Raw genomic sequence first — 22,785 nt, 5'->3', positions numbered from 1 at the left:
TGAATAACAATAACAAGTGCACTAAAGACATGGCCTTATCAGCAGAGCAGGTGCACTTGTAACGTGGGTGCATGAATAGAACAGGTGTGCACAATATTTCCATACATATATCTGGAATCGCTTAGTGGTAAATCACTTTGGCTATGATGTGCAGGGTTCTGGGTTTGATACTGGCAGAGGCTGCTTATTTTATCCCTGGGAGGGTGGCCTAATGGTTAAGATGTTTGCCTTGCAAACACAAGGTGCAGGGTTTGAGTCTCACAAGGAATAATTGGCTAGGCTTAAAATGGCTCACAAGGGCAATTAGCTTAGTACTAACCTATGAACCTATACAGCAGCAAAACAGGTGCAGCTGAGGTATACACACATCATGATAACACCTGCACACAAGACATCACCAGACTTACAGGCACTTGGACAACCAATACACTTGGGACCTGTGTGCTCCAGCAGTGCAGACATCTGGAACCTGCACAGGTCAGAAAGGAAAGCATAGTCTGAATCACACTACAGAAGAATAGCTTGGTATATGTGGGACTCCAGGAAATAGTATGAGGCAAATGGACACTAAGGCCTTGAGACTTGAACAGCTGCTATCATCTCACTCACAATTAGGTGCACATATAGATGTCAGGCTGCCTTCTGACAGATACACAGTCTCACTCAGAGGCAGAAAAACAGGAGGAGGAGAGTTTTACCCAGTTTTAATGGACAGAAATGATGGAAAAGACTATTACATGTTACAATGATCATCAAAGGTAGGGCGTACACTAACAGGAAAAAAAAAAGTTTCCTTAATGTGAAGGATTCTGCAAATCCCACATACCACTCCAAAAAAGATTTTTACATCAATCTGAATGAACAAACAGGAGAAAGTACCATACATATGCACCTTTAAATCAGTCTAATATAAAAATGTGCTGCCCTTTCTCCCTTTTTAGTATAGCATGCAATTAAATGTAGAGCTACCTGATTAACAAACATTGTACTTGTGATGAGGACATATGAATACTGCAACAAGAATGGTGTTGTAGGTAAACATATAATCTTCTCAGAGAACATCACCATAGTAGGCCAGTCTTGCAGATTACGCAACTTATGTTATTAGACATATTTTTTAGCATCAAAAGCCAGGCTAAAACAGTTACAGTAAACAGACTGCCTAAACATCAATTCTAAAGCAACATCCTGTTTTTGTTGTGTACTGTATTTAAGTTAAATTAGTGCTAAACAGCTTAATGAAGACACCACAAGTAAAGAGCTTTTTAATACATTAGGTAAATTATTTTGTGTAATCATCTCTAATTGCTGGTAAACATTGCAAAATATTATTTTTTTTTATTTTATTTTATGTTAACTAAACCTAGCAGTAAACATTATGTGTACAAAGAACCCTGCTTATTTCTTTAAAAATATTTCTAATTAATAAATACTACATGTATCCTGAACTCTCCTGCAAACAATCTGAAGTGAGTTTTAAAACAATACTGCTTGACCAAACAAGAGACACTAGTCTGCCATTTAAGTACTCAACACAAAACTGCCTCTGTTGTGATAATGCAGGTGCTAGGACGTCTGACTATGGGAGAGAAATATCACAAACTGTATGTACCCCACCCTCATTAATAGGGCCCTTCTCCAGATGTCACAGTATAATGCCACATTTGCTGTTTTTTTATACACAGTGAGTCCATAGTATATATTAATATAAATGATATGAGTTGTTTGGGACAGAATAAACTTTAGCTACTCCCCCGGACACCTTAGACTGCACGTGTGCCTTATTAAACAACTTCTGTCTTAAGATGTTCCATGGTCATGTCTCTGACTTACAGCTACTGGGTGGGCAATGCTAATCTCTCCAGACAGGGTGAATCTTAAAAGTATTCCCCTGCTAGGCAATAACTGTTGTAGTTACTGAGTCATCTATAGCTGGAACAAGGCAGTTAAACCACACTATAACCATCCTTAGTTAGTAAAGTTGTTGTATCTTTCGGCTTTTCCTGGTTAGGGGTCGCCACAGTGGGACTCCGGTCTGCTAATGATTGGAAGTAGACTTTCACGTACCGAGTTGCCAGCCCTGACATACAACCTTCAACGAAGGTAAGCCCATTCATGCATGTCTCCACAAAGAATACACTTTAGCTGAGAATTGAACAGGACAACGTCTTACTGTGAGGCAACAATGCTACCGCAGCACCACCACCGCAGCATCCTTAGTTAGTAAAGTAAAAAAAAAGCATCATTTTTATAGTATTAAAGTTTTTTTACCTTAGTTGCTGCAACTCACCTTGTTCACAGGATTTGTACTCTTTTTCACTTTTTGAGCATGTCGCTGTTTTTATGCTAAATCATATTTTTAATTTATTCTTAGTTAGTAAAGTAAAAATATGATTTAGCATAAAAACAGCGACATGATCAAAAAGTGAAAAAGAGTACAAATCCTGCGAACAAGGTGAGTTGCAGCAACTAAGGTAAAAAAAATTTAATACTATAAAAATGTTGCTTTTTTATTTTCTGCATTACAATTTTTTTTCACTTGTGGCATCACTTCTTTTCTTCCTGATATTCTAACACATTAACAAATTTCCATCAGTGAACATTGTCCATCTTCGCTCATGACACAGTCTATGTTTGGTTGCCTAGTTGAATATTAGCAAGTTACCTTGTGTTACTTTATTTACATTAAAAAGGGATGCACATCTGATGGGACCATTTAAATAAGTTAAGAAAACTGTTGTCAGGGGAAGGTGACTTTTTCAACACCAAACACTGCCTTAAAACAGCACTGAAAGCTACAAAAGTCTATAGTTCTTAACATCTTCCAGTTATAAATACACTGTATCTATCTATACTTGGTGGTGTAGTAATAAGACATTACCCGTGTTTGACTTGGTGGTGCAGTAATACAATATTACCTCTGTCTGACTTGGTGATGTAGTAATAATGTGATATTACCCCTCTCTGACTTGGTGTAGTAATACAATATTACCTCTGTCTGACTAGGGCAGTGCAATACAGCATCAGACAGCATCTCCTGTGTGTTAACCATGTAGTGTAGCATCATATAGGTTTATGCCAGTGGTGTGAAGCTTTAAGTGTTATATTACACTGTCTCTCCAAATTATTTAGCTTAGTACTTTGTATCGCAATGCAACATCATCTTTAGTTAAATTCTGTAGGACTGAATATGGTACGTTACAGAATCTGACATCAAATATTCTTAAACTCTAGTGCAGCTGGCTTAGTCTAAACAAGGACAGACTGCATCTAAACTCTGCAGTATCACAGCTTTATGTACAGTCTACTGACATGTACAACTAGTATATTTAGCATATTGTGCTAAAAGGCAGTGTCATTTACTGATAAACCCTGTCATTTTGGACATGTACAGCATGCCAACAGTACCTCTAGTGCATGGCTTCATGTTATTTGCATGTATTTAGCAGTTTAACAGTGTACATTTCATTGAAACACACTGGCTAAACATTTATTACATTGTTGCCTTACACATCCTACTATAGGCTAAACAATTGTTACACTGTTGCACACTACATCCTACTATAGGCTGAACATTTGTTACACTGTTGCAAACATCTTACTAAAGGAAGTCTTATACAGAATTACAACTACTGCTACTTCAGACTGCATGCCATTCTTTCCACTGGAACATAACATGTACTCGTGTTTTTGTCCTTACCTTGAAATTGATGTGCCCATTTGGTAGGTGACTGCTGTGTAGTTTGTGCAAGAAGAAAATGTCTTTGATGAAAAGATTAAATACAGGGATGACAACCTTTTCCCGACTGCTGTTGGCTGTCTGGGACCGCTGGGCTGCCCCCTGAAGGGCTGTTCTGTAGTTACCGAAATTGCTGGATGGGTCCATGTGATGCTGTAAGGGGAGAAAAGTTGAAACTATTTAGCACATTTCTGTTTTTTAACATCATTGGTGAATAATTTTCATAGTTTCTATTCCTCAGCTTTTCAGTGGTCCACATATAGGGATATAAAACAGTAACTGCTGAATACTAATTTTCTTGAAACAATATAATAACATGTAGAAGGAGTTGTTGCAGCATCTGAGGTCTATCAGAGAAGCAATGGTCTCATTGACTGTAATACAGAAAGGAATATGACTGCACCTATGATAAAAATGCAACTCTGCTTTTACATGTTAATGGAAATCATAGCATTTTCTTGCAGCTGTTTCTAGTAATTATAGAAATTAATTCTTATGGAAAGCAAACTTTGCTAAGAACTGTTTAGTTTTTTAATATGGACCATCCTATAACCTCAGCTGTGAAAAGTATTCTTACATGGTTTTGCACACTGCAGGTTGCATCTGGGCTGAGCATGACACAATTCCACATCTTTACAGGATGTGCCTTGTACAATGTACATATCATACAAAGGCCACAGCTGGTATGGGACACACACACACACACACACACACACACACACACACACACACACACACACACACACACACACACACACACACACACACACACAAATACATATGCACAAACTGTTGCAAACAAGTGCACACAGACAAAGAACCACATCCACACAAAAGCACATGTATACAAACACACACACACACACACACACACACACACACACACACACACACACACACACACACACACACGCACACACGCACACACAAATACATATGCACAAACTGTTGCAAACAAGTGCACACAAAGAACCACATCCACACAAAAACACATGCATACACACACACACACACACACACACACACACACACACACACACACACACACACACACACACACACACACACACACACACACACACTCACACTCACAAATACATATGTACAAACTGTTGCAAACAAGTGCACACAAAGAACCACATCCACACAAAAACACATGCATACAAACACACACTCAGACACACACACACACACACACACACACACCACACACACACACACACACACACACACACACACACACACACACACACACACACACACACACACACACACAAACAAAGAAAAGTACTAGTGTTCAAAGATTACAAATTCCAGGAAAACTGAGTCAAAGTTTCTCAGTGCCTTGTAATATATCTTCAGATTCTACTCAAAAATCTATAGCACTGGGCTTTCCAATTGGTCCATGGAGGCTTGCACACAGTAAGAAAGGAAAAAACCGGCAGGTATGCAACATGTGCAATATGTAAAGTCAGGGTGTCTACATGTATGTTGCATGAGTTGAAATCGATGTAAGAAACATATTTAGTATAGAATGCATGCACACTTTACCAAACTGCAAATGATATAATAGTCTAACAGAAAAACAAACAAAAAAATCACTAGCAGTAAGAAACTGTTCAGAGTATACTTATTTTATAGACTGTTAAATGTTAGTATTTATATGTGACTTACTGAACTGTGTGTGCATGCCAAAATGTAGAAATACATGGACTGTAAAGTATTCTATAAAAAACATATTGGTTTGGTAACATGCAATCTCTCTAAAGACCACAAGATGGGGGCATCAGTCAATATTGTCAGAATTGTATAACCCTTTATGAAACGTTAGCTCTTACAACGTCTAGTAATAAATTGGTCTTTTGCTGTGTTCTGCATCACATCCTTATCTTTTATTCACTAAAATGCCAGGATGTTGAATTTCAGTTTCCTCTAATGGGATATTTTATTAGTTTAGCTAGCCTTCGTTGACTTGGCAAATTTGTAAGCAGGGTTACCACCTGTCTCTCTTTGAAAGGGACAGTCCCACTTTGGGAAGCTGTGTCCTGCATAAAAAAAAAAAAATGCCAAATGTCCTGAGATTTTAGGACAGACTATATCTCACAAGTTTTCTTTAATAGTTGCATAAAACAGCTATTTTCTATCTGAAACACACAAATGTTATATGAAATAGCATAAGCAAATCAAATGCTACAAAAATAAGCTCTTATTTTGGCAAAAAAAAGTGAAGCACTGGTTGTGGGTATGTTTTTTCCTGCAAAATCATTTCTACAAAAAAATGTCCCACTTTGTAAGTGCTGTTTCAATTTGATTTTAAGGGTTGAAAGGCAGAGCAATGGTGACCGATGACATTTCGGAGATGTGTGGTACCATTACAGTAGACTGTTAAATATGGGAAGTAACCGCAGTAATAATATGCAAAACACCAAGCTGAACAGATTTTAAGCCCTCTATCAACCATGGAATATTCTGAACAGCCAACAGATGGTGCCTTAACTGGACAACACACTTTTCATTGAAGTTCTATATAAAAGACCATAAACTAAATATTTTGCAAGACACCATACCTCTAACATATCAAACTTGGCTGTCTTGACCTTGGACCAGGTTTTCCTTAAGCGAGCAACAGGACTCAGGTTCATACCAGCTGCAAGACAACAAAGTAAAGGATCAACTTGCTGAATTAAGGTCTCAAGTTCTAACAAAAATCCTTCCATTTCCTAAAAGACTTACAGATTATGCCCATGAGAGAGTTGAAATTCCCAATATTGAAGCATTCTCTTGCTACATCAATAAAGAATTCAATGACTCGTGTTCGCTGCTTCTTCTTTGCCACCTTTGAAGAAAAGAAGCTGTCATTAATATTTTTGCCACATAAAAAGCTAAAAAACGTAAAACATTGACATGAGTTGGAAACAGACAATGACAGAAACACATAGATCGTATTAAGGGTTTGATTTTCTTAGCTGTCATTTTGTTACTGTGTAACCTTGAGCAAGAAGACACTTAACCAGACATTGAGAATAACAGGAACACATATAAGGACTGGAAGGGGATCATGAGGAATACAGACCAGGACAATAACAATCATAAATGAGAAGTGTACAACAGAAATATAAAAAACTAAAAATTCTGACAGTAGCATATATGCATAGCAAAGCAACAGTTCAGAAGATTTCTTTTTGGCAAGTTTAAGATTAGTTATTTCTAATTTCGGCTGGGTGTAGGAATAAATAAACTTTCCAACTATATGGGCTAAATGGTCCTTATCTGTCATCAAAATGTATATCTATGTACTGTTTGCTACAGAATTCTGTAAAACAAAGGATGTCAAACAGTTTTTCTGAACTTACTCGACAAATTTCAGTTGCAACAAGTGTGCTGATTCGGTTAAACCAGTTGTCGTACGCCTCAAGGTTATATGTCTTTGTGATGTCACTACGGCACTGTAACAAAGTAGAAAGACAAATTAAGAACAATATACTAAAAACATGAAAAGCAGACATACTTAGAAAGCTTGGCCTTTTATTTATGTATGAACTGTTTTGTTTTAATTGCTATGCCTCTCCCTTGGACTATAAACTACTGTATAAAGGCAGATAAATGAACTTATAGCTAGGCCACATAGATAAATGAACTTATAGCTAGGCCACATAGATAAATGAACTTATAGCTAGGCCACATAGATAAATGAACTTATAGCTAGGTCACATATTCTTTCTTGGAAAGGAAACTATCCTTTTTCTTGCTGTTTTTGCAAACCTATCAGTTTGTTATGTAAAAATGTTATCAGTCAGTGAAGACATCGATGTGTCTGACCAAGGAGTATATTAGCAGATGGAAAACCGTATGCATAATTTACTAAGTATTTTCTGCCTACAAATAAATATACAGGTCCTTCCACAGCTCATAAGGCAGCTGTTTAATCTCAGCCTTACCACAGGATACATGCCCAAGGAGTGGCGTACGGCAACTGTGGTCCCACTCCACAAAGGTGGCGCCTCTACGGACCCTGGTAATTACCGCCCCATAAGCTTAACAAGTCTAGTCTGCAAAGCTATGGAGAGGATCATAATGGAGCTCATAAACAAAGATATAGGGGACTTGCAGACATTGGACCCGACCCAGTTTGGCTTTGTCAAGGGAAGATCATGCCTTTTGAACTTGGTCGACTTCTTGAAATAGTCACCAAGGCCATTGATGAGGAAAGGCAGTCCATACAGCCTACCTTGACCTTGCAAAGGCTTCGACACAATACCCCACTCGGGTATTGTAGAAAAACTTACCAGCTTAAATGTAAACCCATATGTCACAAGATGGGTTGCAAACTGGCTTAAGGACAGAACCCACAGGGTTAGAGTTGCTGGCGCTGTGTCAGACTCCAAGCGGTCACAAGTGGTGTCCCACAGGGCTCGGTCCTTGGCCCCTATTGTTTGGCATCTACTTCTCAGAAGTACAGGCCAACATGGGAGGACTTTGGCTGACAAAGTTTGCAGATGACTGCAAACTGGGCCATAGTGGAAAGTGCATCGGACACTGATATCCTTCAGAAGGGACTCACGGAAACAGATAGCTGGTGCCAGAGCCATGGCCTGAAGTTAAACGCCAAAAATGTATAGTCATACCCTTCGGGAAAAACAAGGTAACCCCAAGCTACCATATAGGTGGCAATCCACTAAGCACAGAAGAGGTTATCAGGGACCTGGGGACCCAGGTTGACAGTGGCCTTTCTTTTGACACTCACATTGCTAAAGTGGTTAGAAAGACCTTCTACATTGCCCACCTGATCATGAAGGGATTCACATCCAGATCTAGTGAGGTCATTGTTCCCCTGTACTCTTCACTTATCAGACCAATGATCGAGTACAATGCCCCATTCGGGATGTATCTCACCCGACATCTGCAGCAATTGGAGAGACCCCAAAAGTTCCTCACCAAAAGGATAAAGGGACTCCAAAATCTGTCATATGCTGCCAGATTGAAGAAACTCCAGCTCTATTCAGTCGCATACCGTCTGCTCAGAGGTGACATGTGCCTGACATACAAGGCCATGTCCAACCCGAATTAATGGACATGCTCCACCTCAAAAATCCAAATCCACCAAAACCACTAGAGCAAGCGACTTAAACCTTAGCACGGATATAAATAGGACGTGCTGGAGGGATAGATTTATCACTCAGAGACTCCCTATGCTGTGGAATAAAATCCCGGTCCATGTGAGGCAGAGCACCTCGCTGACTCTGTTCAAGAGAAATCTAGACCTGTGGATGGGAGATCGTAGGTTTACCCCGGGAATCATCTCTGGGTCACTGCTGGACAGAGGCACAACAAACTAATGGGCACAGTATTTTTTCATATAAGGGGTGGCGTAAGCCACAATAATTTGGGCTAGGCTTATAAATGCCTTAGGGCAGATAGCCTAGTATAAACCTATGAACCTATGAACCTATGAACCTATATCCAGAAGGAGCTCCAAAAAGATTTATTTTAGTTATTCCATTCAATTAACACTGACCACCTCATGCTTAACACTTCCAAAACTGCCTCCATCTTACTTTGAACCTCCCAAATCAACACTGATGTAACAACTGATAGCATTGAAACTTAGATAAAAGCCTCTTTTTTATCAGTCTATCACTTTAGCCCTCAAGCCTGTTGTGCCAAAGCAGTCAGCCCTTCTCATTGTACATACAAATTCCTCTCAAAATACACAAAGAATTCAAACCACTCTATCTTTTGACTCTCCAATCCTCCTTTCAAAAGCAGAAATATCAATCTTAGTACTAGAATCAGGGACAAAGCAAAGAAAACTAAAGGGGGAACAAAGGCCCAAAAACATGGACAGAGTTTAAAAATTGCTCTTATTAACTTAGAAAGTTGATAGAACAGGTTTCCATTAGTTTGCATATTTTGAAAAAGATGAAGTCTGAAACTCAAATGTCTGCATTATACAGTGACCACAATCCTCAATGATGTGCCAGAAAACCACAAATTTAATGAATGACAGACCAAAAATATAAATACAAAATCTGGACAATTCTGCAAAAATCTAGACAGTTGTGAGGTATCTAATCAAACAGCTGTACAAAAGCTAATGCCTCTCTTATAAAAAATACACTAAACATTAAATTACCTCCAAACCCAGGAAGGCAACAAATTTAATTTCTATATACCTCTCTCTCTCTGTTTCTTCACCCTTGCCACCGCAAAAGGAGCTTTATTGTCAGCTATCTAGATTTTTGCAGAATGAACAGATTTTTGCAGAATGAACATATTTTTGCCTCATTTATGGCCTGCTTCTCACAAAATCTGTGGTTTTCTGGAAAATCATTGTATTAAAATAATGACAGACATTTGAGTTTCAGACTACATATCCTTCAGAAAAAGCATACCAATGCAAAAATATTCTAGCAGTTTCTAAGTTTACAACATAATATTTAAAGTCTGTCCCTATTTTCAGGCCTTTGTCCCCCCCATTATTTTTGCCTTTGCTCAGATTTCTGGTTTACTATCAAAACCATGAAGTGCACTTTGTCAACTGGTGTTTCATTGAAATACGATTTCAAAGTGGCTGACTATCGAATGTTAACTTAGAAATCCTGTATCACTGAGCACTGAACAGCAAATGAAAAACAATGGTCACATTTTCATAATGGCGAATTTCAAACCATCGATATTAACATGGTTCGAAATTGGGGCATGAAATAGTTTTCAGTTTTGACAATATGGTTCAGCGACGTGAATGAATGCACAAGCACACTTCAGGGTTTTGATAGTAAATCCAGATTTCTTGTGCTAAGAGGTTGAAAGTGTTGAACCATCTCCCGCATGACCTAGGAAGGCACTAAATTTAGAGAGAGTCTGACACCCCTGCAAGACCTATTGTGGCACCAGTTTCATTGACAATTACAAAAAAAATCATTCCCACAGTTGCAACTCTACTTATAAAATCTCACGGATGCCGACCTTAATCTTTATCCATAAATAAAATTTTAAATACGTGAATAATAATATTATTTATCACGAACATCACTGTTAACATTCCATTTAGATGAACTTGACTGCTTTTTTTCTGACTTTATGTAAGATTCCACAAGTAATATTGCAATATTTGAGACATTAACACCAAGACTAATCCATACAACACATGCACGTGCAAGGAAAGCGCTTGGTAGCACCTGTCCAGTTTTCTCTGGCCTTTTATCTGTACACTGAACTTGGATTGCAGTTTACGTCTGACTTGGTTCAGCTATATGTTCCTTGCCTTATATGGGTAACTTGAGTACAGTCTTGCAGTACAACAAACATGCAACTTACTTTGACAGCTGCTTACAACTGTGAGGAGAAGATACCTATTAAAAGAAATATTTCTGACAGACTACAAGTAACAGAGGCTGAGTGTTGGGAAGAAGCATCCTACAGACGTCTGCTTCAAAATATATACTCCACTATCCATGGCATATCAGTTCAACCAAGCCTGCTATTCTAGCAAACATGAGTTTAAGTGCTTCCTCTTAGGCAGGTGAAACTGTGTGGGAAACCTGTTTATTTGGAGCAGATTGCTAGGTTGATTCCTTTTGGCATCTGATAATATGGCAATTTTCAGACTCCCAGCAGTAGCAATTTTACGGTTTAAGTAGTTCTTTTGAAAGACCTATGGCTGTCAGTAATGACAGGCCTGAGTCCATCAGGTTATGTACTTCATGCTGATGCAAACAACGTCTTTCTGTAATTATAAGGTTTCCTTTTTGTATCAGGCCACAGCGAGACAAAAAAATATATCTATGCAGACGCCTTCAGCAGACATGTGCCTGACCCACCCATTGTTACAGAGTCTACCAAAGTTAAAGGCTCAAGATAATCATTCCTTACAATCACAGTAATCAAGTCAGTCCTTCACAAATGACCACACTGAATGTATTTATTTATTTGTTTATCTATCTCTCTACCACAAGTGGATAAAGCCTTCTAACCATGTGACTAGTCAGTAAGGGCAGTCAGACAGAATGGCAGAAGACTGGCTGTTCAGTCAAAATAAGGAATACACTAGTGGAAAGTGTGAGAAGCAAACCCCTGGCAGCTGTGTCTGTAGCCTGCTATACTATCCTGTGGTCATACTTCCAGTCCTTAGAGAAGGAAAGATTTAAAGCGGCAGCACAGAGACTGAGATACATGCTGTTTCGTTTTTTGACTGACACAGTTGACAGTTAATTTTTCACTTTCTAAATGGCCTGGGAAGATGCATCAACAAAATGGCTGCAAACAAAGTTGCCAGTATTTATTACACATACAAATCTTGTTCTGTGTCACAAGTACATATAACTGAAACAAACCGCACTATAGATATCAAAAATAATAACCAGTATAATGCAAAATGTAAGGAAACAATGCTTAACATCATAAGAGTTTCCACACTGACAGCTAGAAACAAATCCTCACAGATTGCCCATGTGGTCAGACATTGCTAAGTCTAAGGAAGGCATGGATTCATATCACAATCTATGTCTGGACAGTACAGAACCTTGGAGATTTAGGTGGAATCTGGAAATTATATTTGAGATGTTTAAGTCTTTTTTAATGCCAATGCTGCAATAGGTAACACACACAGCTTTGGTGCTGGAAGACCCGAAGGCTGTGGGTTCTGTTCCCACTCCAGGTGATTGGATTACTAACAATGCAGTGCAGCATTAGGGGGTGCTGCACTCCCTGCCTGTGTTGTACTCCAGATGAGACATTAAATCAAGGTCCTGTCTGCTTAACTTGGTGGTAGTTCAGGTGGACCTATTGAAAAGAGTAGGGGAAGTTTTCCAATGCCCAGGCCAAATGTCCCCTACTAATCTAAATACCATCTTCCCTGAAAAGAAGCCACTAGCCTAGTTGTACTAACTCAGTCAACAAACGATAAATAATAACAGCGATTGTCTATCAGGAAGTTTGACAAGCATTTAAAAGACACAGCTGTTATTAGATAGCAGAAGAATGCAGTTCAAGACAAGTCATTTGTTTTCATCAAACAACACAATTGAAACCTCTCAGTTAAAGCTGACAAAGGGCTAGAGACCGTTCAGTAAAGTAGAGGTTCTAACCCAGATGGGAACAGTACATTTACTGTGCCATTATGTGAACAGATGCTTTGAAGCTGAGAGGCAGTAAATCCAGAAAGTAATGCTTCAAGGCCCTTTCATTTTACAGGGTTATGAACCAACGCCCACCACTGGAGAGAGAGAACATGCAGAAATTTGTAAAAACACTTTTGTTTACCATGAGACCTAGAATTCATTCAGGAAGTGAAGTGGACAGGAATATAAAATTGCAATTTAGTGCATGTTTACACGACAGACAGATTTTTAAAGCCTGTATCTTAAGCACAAGTGGGGCAGACTGCTGAATATATCACAGTTGATTTTTAAAGCCAGTCGATACCGCTCTTATGGTAACTCCTCTGTACCGCACGACCTACTGTAAAAGGCACCAGGACACTGGTTCATTACTGGCTCATAAACATCAAGTAGTTTTAGACACTCTTACAGCACTATGGATCAGAAAGAACAGATGTGTGCTATTTCTAATAGTTGTACTACAAAACTCAATAGCATGCTTTCATTTAGATCATTACAAGTGGCTATTACAGCAACAGAAAAAGAATCTGATCCTTTGCAACTTTAGCAAGTGTTTTGCTATTTCTACTGGGGAGACACTTTACTCTCATATGTACTTTAGGGGGCACCATGACTTCATTTGTCTCTCTTCAGGGTTCTAGCTGCATAGTTTTTTCCCCATCCAAGGACTCACCTCTTGCAGTAACGAGTATAGAGCTGACATGTTGCCGCTATACTGTGTTACATCAGTTTGGAATGGCCAGCACAGGTAATTGGACAGATATATCTACAGGATGTTACAGAAATGTGTGACCAGTGAGATTCTGCTTCTTTATCTGATGGACTCCAATATTTGCTGGACCACCCAGTCTCTCAACAGAGGCTGCTACTAAGAAACCCAAATAATGTTAAAATGGTGGTAAAACTATAACATTTCAGTAATCATAACAGAGAGATATGGTTTTCTTTTTATATGGCTCAAACTAGACTTCATCCAAGCTTTGAAGCCATTCAAAAAGAAAATACCCCCCACCAATGACAAAAAAAAGTCGGGATTAGTTTACAAAGATGAAAAGATGTATTTTCAGGTTAGATAATGCTTGTCATACACTATCTGTGAGGCTGGACAGAGGAATATATGTCTTTTCAGGTTATCTGATACTTGTCATATACTGTCTGTGAGGCTGGACAGGCAAAGCAAGTTGCCTACCTGGTGACTTCCTTCCTGCCATAAATAGTAACACTGACAGAGTTTTATTTGCCTTTCTTTATAAATGATGCCTTAATGGATGGGTAGTAACACTGACATTCAGGCCTGATAGGTATTACTTTGGTTAACTGCTCAGTCAAGCTATCCCCCCACATGACATTACACAAGTTTAAGGTCATGCTGTGAACAGTAATACATGCGTCAGTAACTACTGCCATTCTTGTTTCTCACTTACCTTGTGTTTATCCAGAGGCTCCACTGGACAGAATATCATCATCAGGTCTTCTGGATAAATGTTAGCGAGCCTTTCCTGGAAACAGAGTGCATGGCATTACCATTTGTAGTTTATGCATTTAGCAGTATATCTTTCACAATTCTAAAACACTAGTACATAATTTACTTATTTCTGTGTGTGTGTGTGTGTGTGTGTGTGTGTGTGTGTGTGTGTGTGTGTGTGTGTGTGTATATATATATATATATATATATATATATATATATATATATAAATGTGTGCATCTGAGTGCATGTGTTTCTGTGTACAAGTATGTGTGTGTGTGTGTGTGTGTGTGTGTGTGTGTGTGTGTGTGTGTGTGTGTGTGTGTGTATGTATATATATATATATATATATATATATATATATAAATGTGTGCATCTGTGTGCATGTGTTTCTGTGTACAAGTCTGTGTGTGTGTGTGTGTGTGTGTGTGTGTGTGTGCACACTTGAGTGCATGTGTTTCAAAGTCAATAAAAATTGTGCACCACATAGCTGAGTGGCTCTTAGAACTGAGATGTATTCAACACACAGTTTCCAGCCTGACCAGGGAACAATGGTTACATGAGTGGATATGATGTCCCTGGAATTTTCTGATATGTATACTATGTCCACACATGACTGGTAGGATACAGTATATCAGTTCTGCTGTCTCTACTATCTGCTCTTCTACCCTCTCACCACTTGCTGCCCACTACGCTTAGGAAATGAAGAATGTAATATGCTCTGGATCACTCTGCTGACTGTGCAATGAGCAGAATTTCATGTTTTGAACAGTATTCCCTAGTATTTTGATTTGTTTTGCAGAAAGCCTGACTTCCTGGTAATAGTTTAAACTTCTTACCAGTTCGATGTGCGCTAGTTGTTGCGCAACAATGCAGGGGTCACTGCAAACACTCAGAATATCCTTCTGAGATGACTGTGCTTTGTTTTTCATAATAGTGCCTTTGTCTGGTAGAGATGGCCGGATTCGATCCCGGATCTCCTGATACTGACTCCTTGCAGACAGGTTCAGCAGTAGGTTCTGGATCATCTGGCTGATTGTCTTCTTAACAGTAGCATTTTCCTATAAAAAGTGTCAACAATTGTATATTATGTAACCTTTGTCAAAATGTACTGAAAACCTAACACACCAAATGATATTTCATTAAACTTGCACAAAATAGCAAGAAGTCACATTTATGTTTTTGACACAGACAACACAAAGAAAGCAGATGCTTGACATGTTTTTTGTACAGCAAATAAAGTTATTCTCATCCTGACATTTTTAAATAGGTTAAACATCTGCAATGTTGATAATAATAAACATAAAAATACAAAATAGCTAAGAAGCATGCACATCATATATAAAAATGCAGAGTTCAAAATCGTGCAGTGGCAATTTATTCAGAAAAGTATTTCTAAATAATAATAATTCATAAAGGTATACTTTTCTTTCAATATACAAAACAACTTAACTGGAATTTGCTAAATGATTGATGCTGAAAGGATGATTAATCCCTGAAGAAAATATGTCCCCATCAGCTAATTATAATCCCTTCTGGGTTATGTAAAAAGGAAAGTCGTATCTAGTATGAATCATTTTGGGAACCAGTGACAATTTTGTAGAAACTTTTTGCATCCTGCTTTTTCATTAAACATTTGAAAGAGTGTCAAAGTTGTACGCTTATTGAAAACTACTATTTAGGGGATACCTCTCAACTGTCCATATTTTCACAGAATGTCCATATTTTTGGTCTGTTTCTCATAAAATCTGTGGTTTTCTGGCAAATAACTGAGGACTGAAGTCTTTAAATAAAGACATACATTTCAGTTTCAGACTTCATATCCTTCAGAAAATGTACGTCAACACAAATCTTATTATTCTAACAATTTTCTAAGTTTATAAGAACAGTATTTAAAATTTGTCTCTATTTTTGGGGGGTCTTTGCCCCCCCCCATTATCTTAGGCTTTGTGCAGATTTCTTGTGTCAAGAGATTGACTGGTATGACTTAGGGACTACAATATTCATATTTTGAGTACCAAAAAAAATAAATAAACAAAGTATAGCTACAACTAAGAATTAGCAAAGACAGGTGTTAATAACTTCTCTACATGTCACCTCATGCAGGAAGGGGGTTGGGAGGATTCTTACCTTTTATTCAGTAACAAAAGATGGTTCTCTTTTGAATCACCTCAAAATATTTTATTTAACATTATTTTAATATGTATAATACAAACAGCTTATTTTATTTCTGTTTATGTATGTATGTAGGCAGCTTTGGCTGGTCTTATTTGACTTATTTTCTTTTGATTTCCCTTCTGTTTACTGTCCTATTTTGCAAATAACAAGATTAAAGTGCAGGAAGGTGAGGTTGGTAACATTCACACCATGAGTAGGGTGCTGCGAATGGATGTTAACAAGTGATTATTGATTAGACCAATCAGTATGCAGCATCTCCTTGCTTCAGGTGTTAAACGATGACATAAGTTGCATTGCGGCATCTTTTCTGGACCTGTGACCTAGAAAACTGCTGTTTTTTTTTTCTTTTTTACCCACAATGTCATTCAAATGATAGATGAACCATTAGAATGGAGTATGCTTTGACGTTTCGGTCTGGGTGTGCCTTTCCTTTCCAAATGCAGTTGTGCTAAGTTATCCAGTTTAAGTAAGCAGGAAATTAATGAGGAACAGGTGTGAGAAACAAATTGCAATCACACAGACAGTGAGGCCTGGGGATAATTCTAAATGTCTGATGCTGAGGGTATACTCTGCTTTATTCATGGTAAGGCAAATATACATAGGAACGCACACTATTTCACAGTAGTTTAATGAAACTGTGTATGAGAGACTGTAACCAAGGCCAGAGAACAGGAGAAGCAGCTTTCATGGCCAGGGAACATAGTGGTGAGGAAAAGAGATGAGGTCAGTAGGTTAATGTTTCGGAAGTCTTTGACAGCTTATGTCAATACTGGTCACATGGCTTATCATATGAACAGATGGACTGTGAATTATGAAGGCCTTCAGTCTAGATGGGTGTTTTGCAACAGTTAAAGAGAGTTTTCTGCCCTAAATTCTGAAAAAAGAAGTCTGTGTTGCCGCTGGACTGCCTGTCAGCATTGTGCAGTTTGGATTATACAGTGCAGGGCAGACAAAGCAGTGTAACTTTTCTAACATTTTCTAGTATAAACCTCCTGATTTGGAACTGGTGGAATAAAACTTGGACTGACAGCTACAACTACTTCCATAAAACCCTGTGCTTTAATTCAGAATTTACTTCATACATTTCGTAACCAGGTAAACCCACTGGACACAAGCTTCCCTGTACAGAGGCAACCTGGGGACACTGTGTGGTTAAGTGACTTGATCACAGCTGGAAAATGAAGGTGGAACAAATCAAACCCCATATCCTGGGCTTCAGTATTAAAATATTATGAGTAATTGAATATACTAGCTAAGTGTAGCTTTAAATGAGTTTCATGGAAAGTTTTCTGGATGAATGGACCCTACATACATAAACTGAACATCACAAGTTTCTCAAAGAAATGTTGCCTGTTTAGAGCTATCACATATGCTAATAATAGCCAAGAGTTGTTTTTTTTTTTGTTTTCGTCAATTTCTCACCCCCCTTAAATTTGTGACAGGAGACATTTAGTGTATCACTGTGGTGAAATATCAAAAGTTACTACCTATTTTGTGCTTCCAAGACTGCAACATCATTTAATATTTAAACTAAAAGCATATACTTTTTCGAGATCTGCTCCATGGATTGTTAATCTACAATTTGTCATCTGCTGGAATGTATTTATCTCAAACTGGTGATCTACAGGAACGATTTATATTAGTACATGTAACATAGTGAAAATCCAGCTAAATCCATAAAATGAAAGCCAAGTGATTTTCAAATCCTGATGAAGGCAGCATGTGATGTTTTTTGTTTTAATATAGAAACTGCTGCAATACGTTATCAGTTATGTAATAAATAAATAAATAAAAACATAGTGTATGAGATAATAAACATATTACAACTGTGTGTGTGTGTGTGTGTGTGTGTGTGTGTGTGTGTGTGTGTGTGTGTGTGTGTGTGTGTGTGTGTGCACGCGCGCATGCACAGGCATTTGTCTGTATGTATCACATGTTACATAAGTGTTCTTGCGCAGGCCTGTACCCACCTCATCACACTGTGTAATCCTGTGCGCAATATCTTTTAGCTCTTTCATTGACTTTTCATCCTGAAAGTCACAGGGGAAATTCTCTGTCCATTCCTTCAGAAGCTGAATTATCTTTGCAACAAATGCTTTCAGTCTGCTCTAAAGATGAAAGAAAAATATGGCACATTATTTGTTGTTTTAAATACCCACAATTAGATGCCAGACAATTCCTTCCTACTGTCCCCCACTGTTACTTTTTTAAGACAGTGTGATTTCAAAATGTCTAAAGGAAGATCAACAGAAATCTCTCTGTTTTATTTCCATAAATTAATTGCTTTAAATACTGCTCACCAAGTCAACAATCGTGAAGTTACAACACAGCAGTGTTTCCAATGTTATTCATTTATTTTCATAAAAAGTGACCATCTGTAATTTGGTTGTGAATCCATAGTTCCCAGATATGAACTAGAATTACTAGGTAGAGCTGTGACAATCCAAAGCAAGTCAAATATGTACACTCATGGCATTACAAGATAAAGACAGGGACAGAACCCCCCCCCCAACACACACTAGCATACTTACTCAATGGTATGTTTATTAGGAGGACTCTCATACAAAGTCAAAAAAGTCACTGTTACTAGCTTTATGTTTTCATCTCACTAGGTGTTATGTACGTAGTCTTGAGTAAAAAGTATCCGATTCATATATGCAAAACCTAACCTTGACTTCTTTATGGGTAATGGCTGTTTATGGTTGTTTACTTTGTTTCTGCACAATCATCATAAGACCAACGTAACCTTTCATGGCTATTCTGTCTACACCAGCAAAGGGCAATGCATAGCTTTTCATGCACATATTTGCATAAAGAAATATTCATACAATGAAAGTAATCAGATGTTTTTAGAAACATGTAGATTCAAGCTCACAGACAACTTTGTTTGAAGATAGCAACACAACATGCTTTAATTCAACATACAAGTTTCACTGTAAACACAGCTCAGATAATTGGCTGTTTTTATGCTGTGGGTTTGGCAGACTCCAGTAAAATGTAATGATTATATATCTTGTACCCATAAAATATGCTTATATGCACAGCTAAGGCAGCTCTTAATTATAAGATAGTTTGTGTGTGCGTATGTTTCACACAGATGCTTACACTTGGATGGGTGTATGTGTCCAGATTCTGGAGAAAGGACAGATAGTGGATCACAGCTGTTTGTTTCTTCAACAAACACATTGCTTGACAATTGACTCATTTTTATGTCTTCAAAGTGATTGTACCTTACTAGTGGTGGCAAGGGAATAAGGGATGCATTGCTGAAGCTAGCCCATTTGATGTCACATTTTGTTTTTGTATCATATGAGTAGACACACACACAAACACACACACACACACACACACACACACACACACACACACACACACACACACACACACACACACACACACACACACACACACACACACACACACAGCTGTAAAGGATGACATTCACAACCTCAGAGTTTCTTCTTCAGTTTTCTCATTTCACTGCTTCCTGTTGAACTTACAGACAAATTTAACAGAAGGATGTTGGGGTAATGAACAGATCCACTAAGCTTACTGATGACTTTTTAGGAGAAATGTGAGCTGGAATCACAGGAAAAGGTTAATGAGATACTCTCCGAAAAGCATCTTAGAAGTATGAACTGCAAGAATTCAAACTCAAATCTGCAGGTCTGCATCCCAACACCTTGTCTAGTAATTACGCTGAGTACACTTCAGTCATAATTTAGTATGCCCTGAGGTCAGTAGGCTGTTGTTTACAAGTTTTTGGATTTTCATGTAACTCTTACAAACCTTTTATACAGATCACCGAAACTGCTCTATCAATCATCTGACAGTTTGCCTAATTATGTTTCTATGTCAAAAATGATAAAATGCCGGATTAAAAAAAATAATAATAATAAGGCCTTTTTGAGTTTATGAAAGTAGTACTGAGGGGGACAGTATTTTCTGAGATGTAGTGCTTCAGTTAGGATTGTTTCTAACTGGATTTAAAGTAGGGGTTCAATGTGAAAGAGATTGTTTCCCTATGAAACACTCCTTCCTTTAAATAAATAGTGCACGGGGGGGGGGGGGCTGTAAAGTGTTTGCCCTTGAGCTGACAAATTGTCCCATCTATTTCTTCATCAATGTTTTGATGTACTAATTTGCGGCACAGTTAATGGGATACCTGCACCTTTCTGCAGAGATGGCAGGCTGTGCACCATTTCTTTCCCATCATGTATTACAAAACTGTCAGGAAAAGCCATATTTTGCATGTGAATAACATCAAAAGCAGTAAACATCTATTTTTTTGGGGGAGGGAAAGATCTTGACAAACAACTGAGGAGAATTCATGCATCAAGATGGTTGTGTGGAGCTATCAGGCAGTTGTTTTTCTGTAATAGCTCTGTAACTGACAGAAGCCTTTGTACTGACTTACATGGTCTGCCAAAAATGGAACAAGTGGGGAATTCATATTGCTGCGGAGATATTGTACATGGTCATGACACATAATGGTGAGATATTCCATTATGATCCACCGTTCTTCCAGTACCAGGGGCACACAAATTCAGCAAAATGACAAAAACATTCCAGGTGAGATTTGTCCACACAGAGTTAGAGATGCTAAACACACAGTTTATGTACTTTGTTACAATGAATAAAGCTGGTGGTTGTAAAGGAGGGGTGATGGAAACAAAAACACATGTTTCATAAAACAGTGATTACCCCTGCTCTGACATAAGACAAGATGGATATTGCTTTTAGAGAAATAGGAATAATAAACCTATCAGTCTTACTTAGGAGACAAAAACATTTTGTAGACATAAATGGATAAACAGTAGGCAGACAGGGCTGCTGTAATATGTGTAGAAGAAATCGGTCACTTTATACTTAATATTGTACAGTTTGTACATTGCAATGTTATCTTACCCAGTAAGAACTGACTTCACTAATGCATTTCGTAGTCTGGTCTAGTTTGTCTTTTGTGTGCATCCCCTACCTAGATACCAGTAACAATGTACACATTAAAGACAAAGTAAGTTTTGGGCTGGACTCTGCAGAAGAGGTTCCTGTTTCACTTTTTTTAGGGCTGAAGGGAATGAGCACAGAGTCAAACCCATGACTGACAACCCTGGAAAACATTAAGTGCCTGACTATATGAAATCAAGTCTCCAGCAATGGACAGAGGTCACCCACTACATCAGGTGCTGTCTATTTCATTGAGCATTATCTACTAGCAAAGCCATCTGTTTATGAACCTGGCCAGTTGGTCAATACTGAGTGCTTCAATCTGGCAAGTAGACTATATTACCCTTGGCTATCTCAGTAGGCAGTCAAAAAGACAAACTGTGCAGATACACATACGTACATACATGTTGCATGTTTTTTTTCTATCGACTTTCAAGTAACCTAGAGTAATTTTTTTTTAATTGTCCTTCTTGTCAGCAAGTTTCCCCCATTACTATTGGCCACCACACACACACACACACACACACACACACACACACACACACACACACACACACACACACACACACACACACACACACACACACACACACACACACACACGCACACACGCACACACACACTCACATCTACATTTCTACGCATATGTACACACATACAGACACACACACACACACACACACACACACACACACACACACACACACACACACACACACACACACCTACACACCTACATTTCTACGCATATGTACACACACACACACACACACACACACACACACACACACACACACACACAATGACAAGAGCCTACATAAGCAGAAAGGCAGCAGCAGTTTGGCAGACAGAAGGAAAATTGTCCCTCAGGGCAGGACTCCATTTTAAGTTTTTAAGCTGCCACATTTCCTAAGCAAAAGCCAGTAATCCAGCAACTGCAGACCATCATGATGCGACCTTTGACCCACATGCCCTCTTCCTAACCACATTGCTCTGATCTGTTCCATGTAATAACAGACTAGGAAATGTATTAGTGAAGTCTGTAGTTATCAATTTAGTTTATTTTGGGGGAGGGGGAACCTGTGTCACACCAAGGCAAACAAAGGCTTTGGGGTTAAGAGTTTTGAAATGTCTACTTCACAGCCAAAGGATGAGAAAACATGAACGACATTTGGAGAAAAAAGATCCATAGCTCTAGGATACCTTGGGAGGACTTACGCTCAAATGTTTTAGATTTCCCTAAATCCTACCAAGTTCAGACATGTGCATGCTTCTATAGGTTTTATCCCTCTCTATACACACACACACACACACACACACACACACACACACACACA

At 38.4% G+C, this 22,785-nt stretch overlaps 1 protein-coding gene across 4 annotated transcripts in view; it reads right to left on the bottom strand.

The window, feature by feature from the left end:
- Positions 1 to 22,785, bottom strand: part of RASGEF1A (RasGEF domain family member 1A) — a 2,436,720-nt gene that overhangs the window by 10,877 nt on the left and 2,403,058 nt on the right. For all 4 annotated transcript variants that reach the window (XM_044056272.1, XM_044056274.1, XM_044056273.1 and 1 more), the window contains 7 exons: positions 18,472 to 18,609; positions 15,163 to 15,384; positions 14,283 to 14,357; positions 7,093 to 7,185; positions 6,473 to 6,575; positions 6,307 to 6,386; positions 3,701 to 3,892 (listed from right to left, as the gene is read on the bottom strand). In XM_044056272.1, the coding sequence (XP_043912207.1) occupies positions 3,701 to 3,892; positions 6,307 to 6,386; positions 6,473 to 6,575; positions 7,093 to 7,185; positions 14,283 to 14,357; positions 15,163 to 15,384; positions 18,472 to 18,609 (903 nt within the window). The remainder of the gene's footprint in view (positions 1 to 3,700; positions 3,893 to 6,306; positions 6,387 to 6,472; positions 6,576 to 7,092; positions 7,186 to 14,282; positions 14,358 to 15,162; positions 15,385 to 18,471; positions 18,610 to 22,785) is intronic.

This window comes from Protopterus annectens, chromosome 14.part0 (genome assembly GCF_019279795.1).
Source record: "Protopterus annectens isolate FY-2018-M chromosome 14.part0, PAN1.0, whole genome shotgun sequence".
In the NCBI taxonomy this organism is placed as follows: domain Eukaryota; kingdom Metazoa; phylum Chordata; order Ceratodontiformes; family Protopteridae; genus Protopterus; species Protopterus annectens.
The sequence above is the reverse complement of the archived record's forward strand: the minus strand, read 5'-3'. Positions and strand labels throughout refer to the sequence as shown.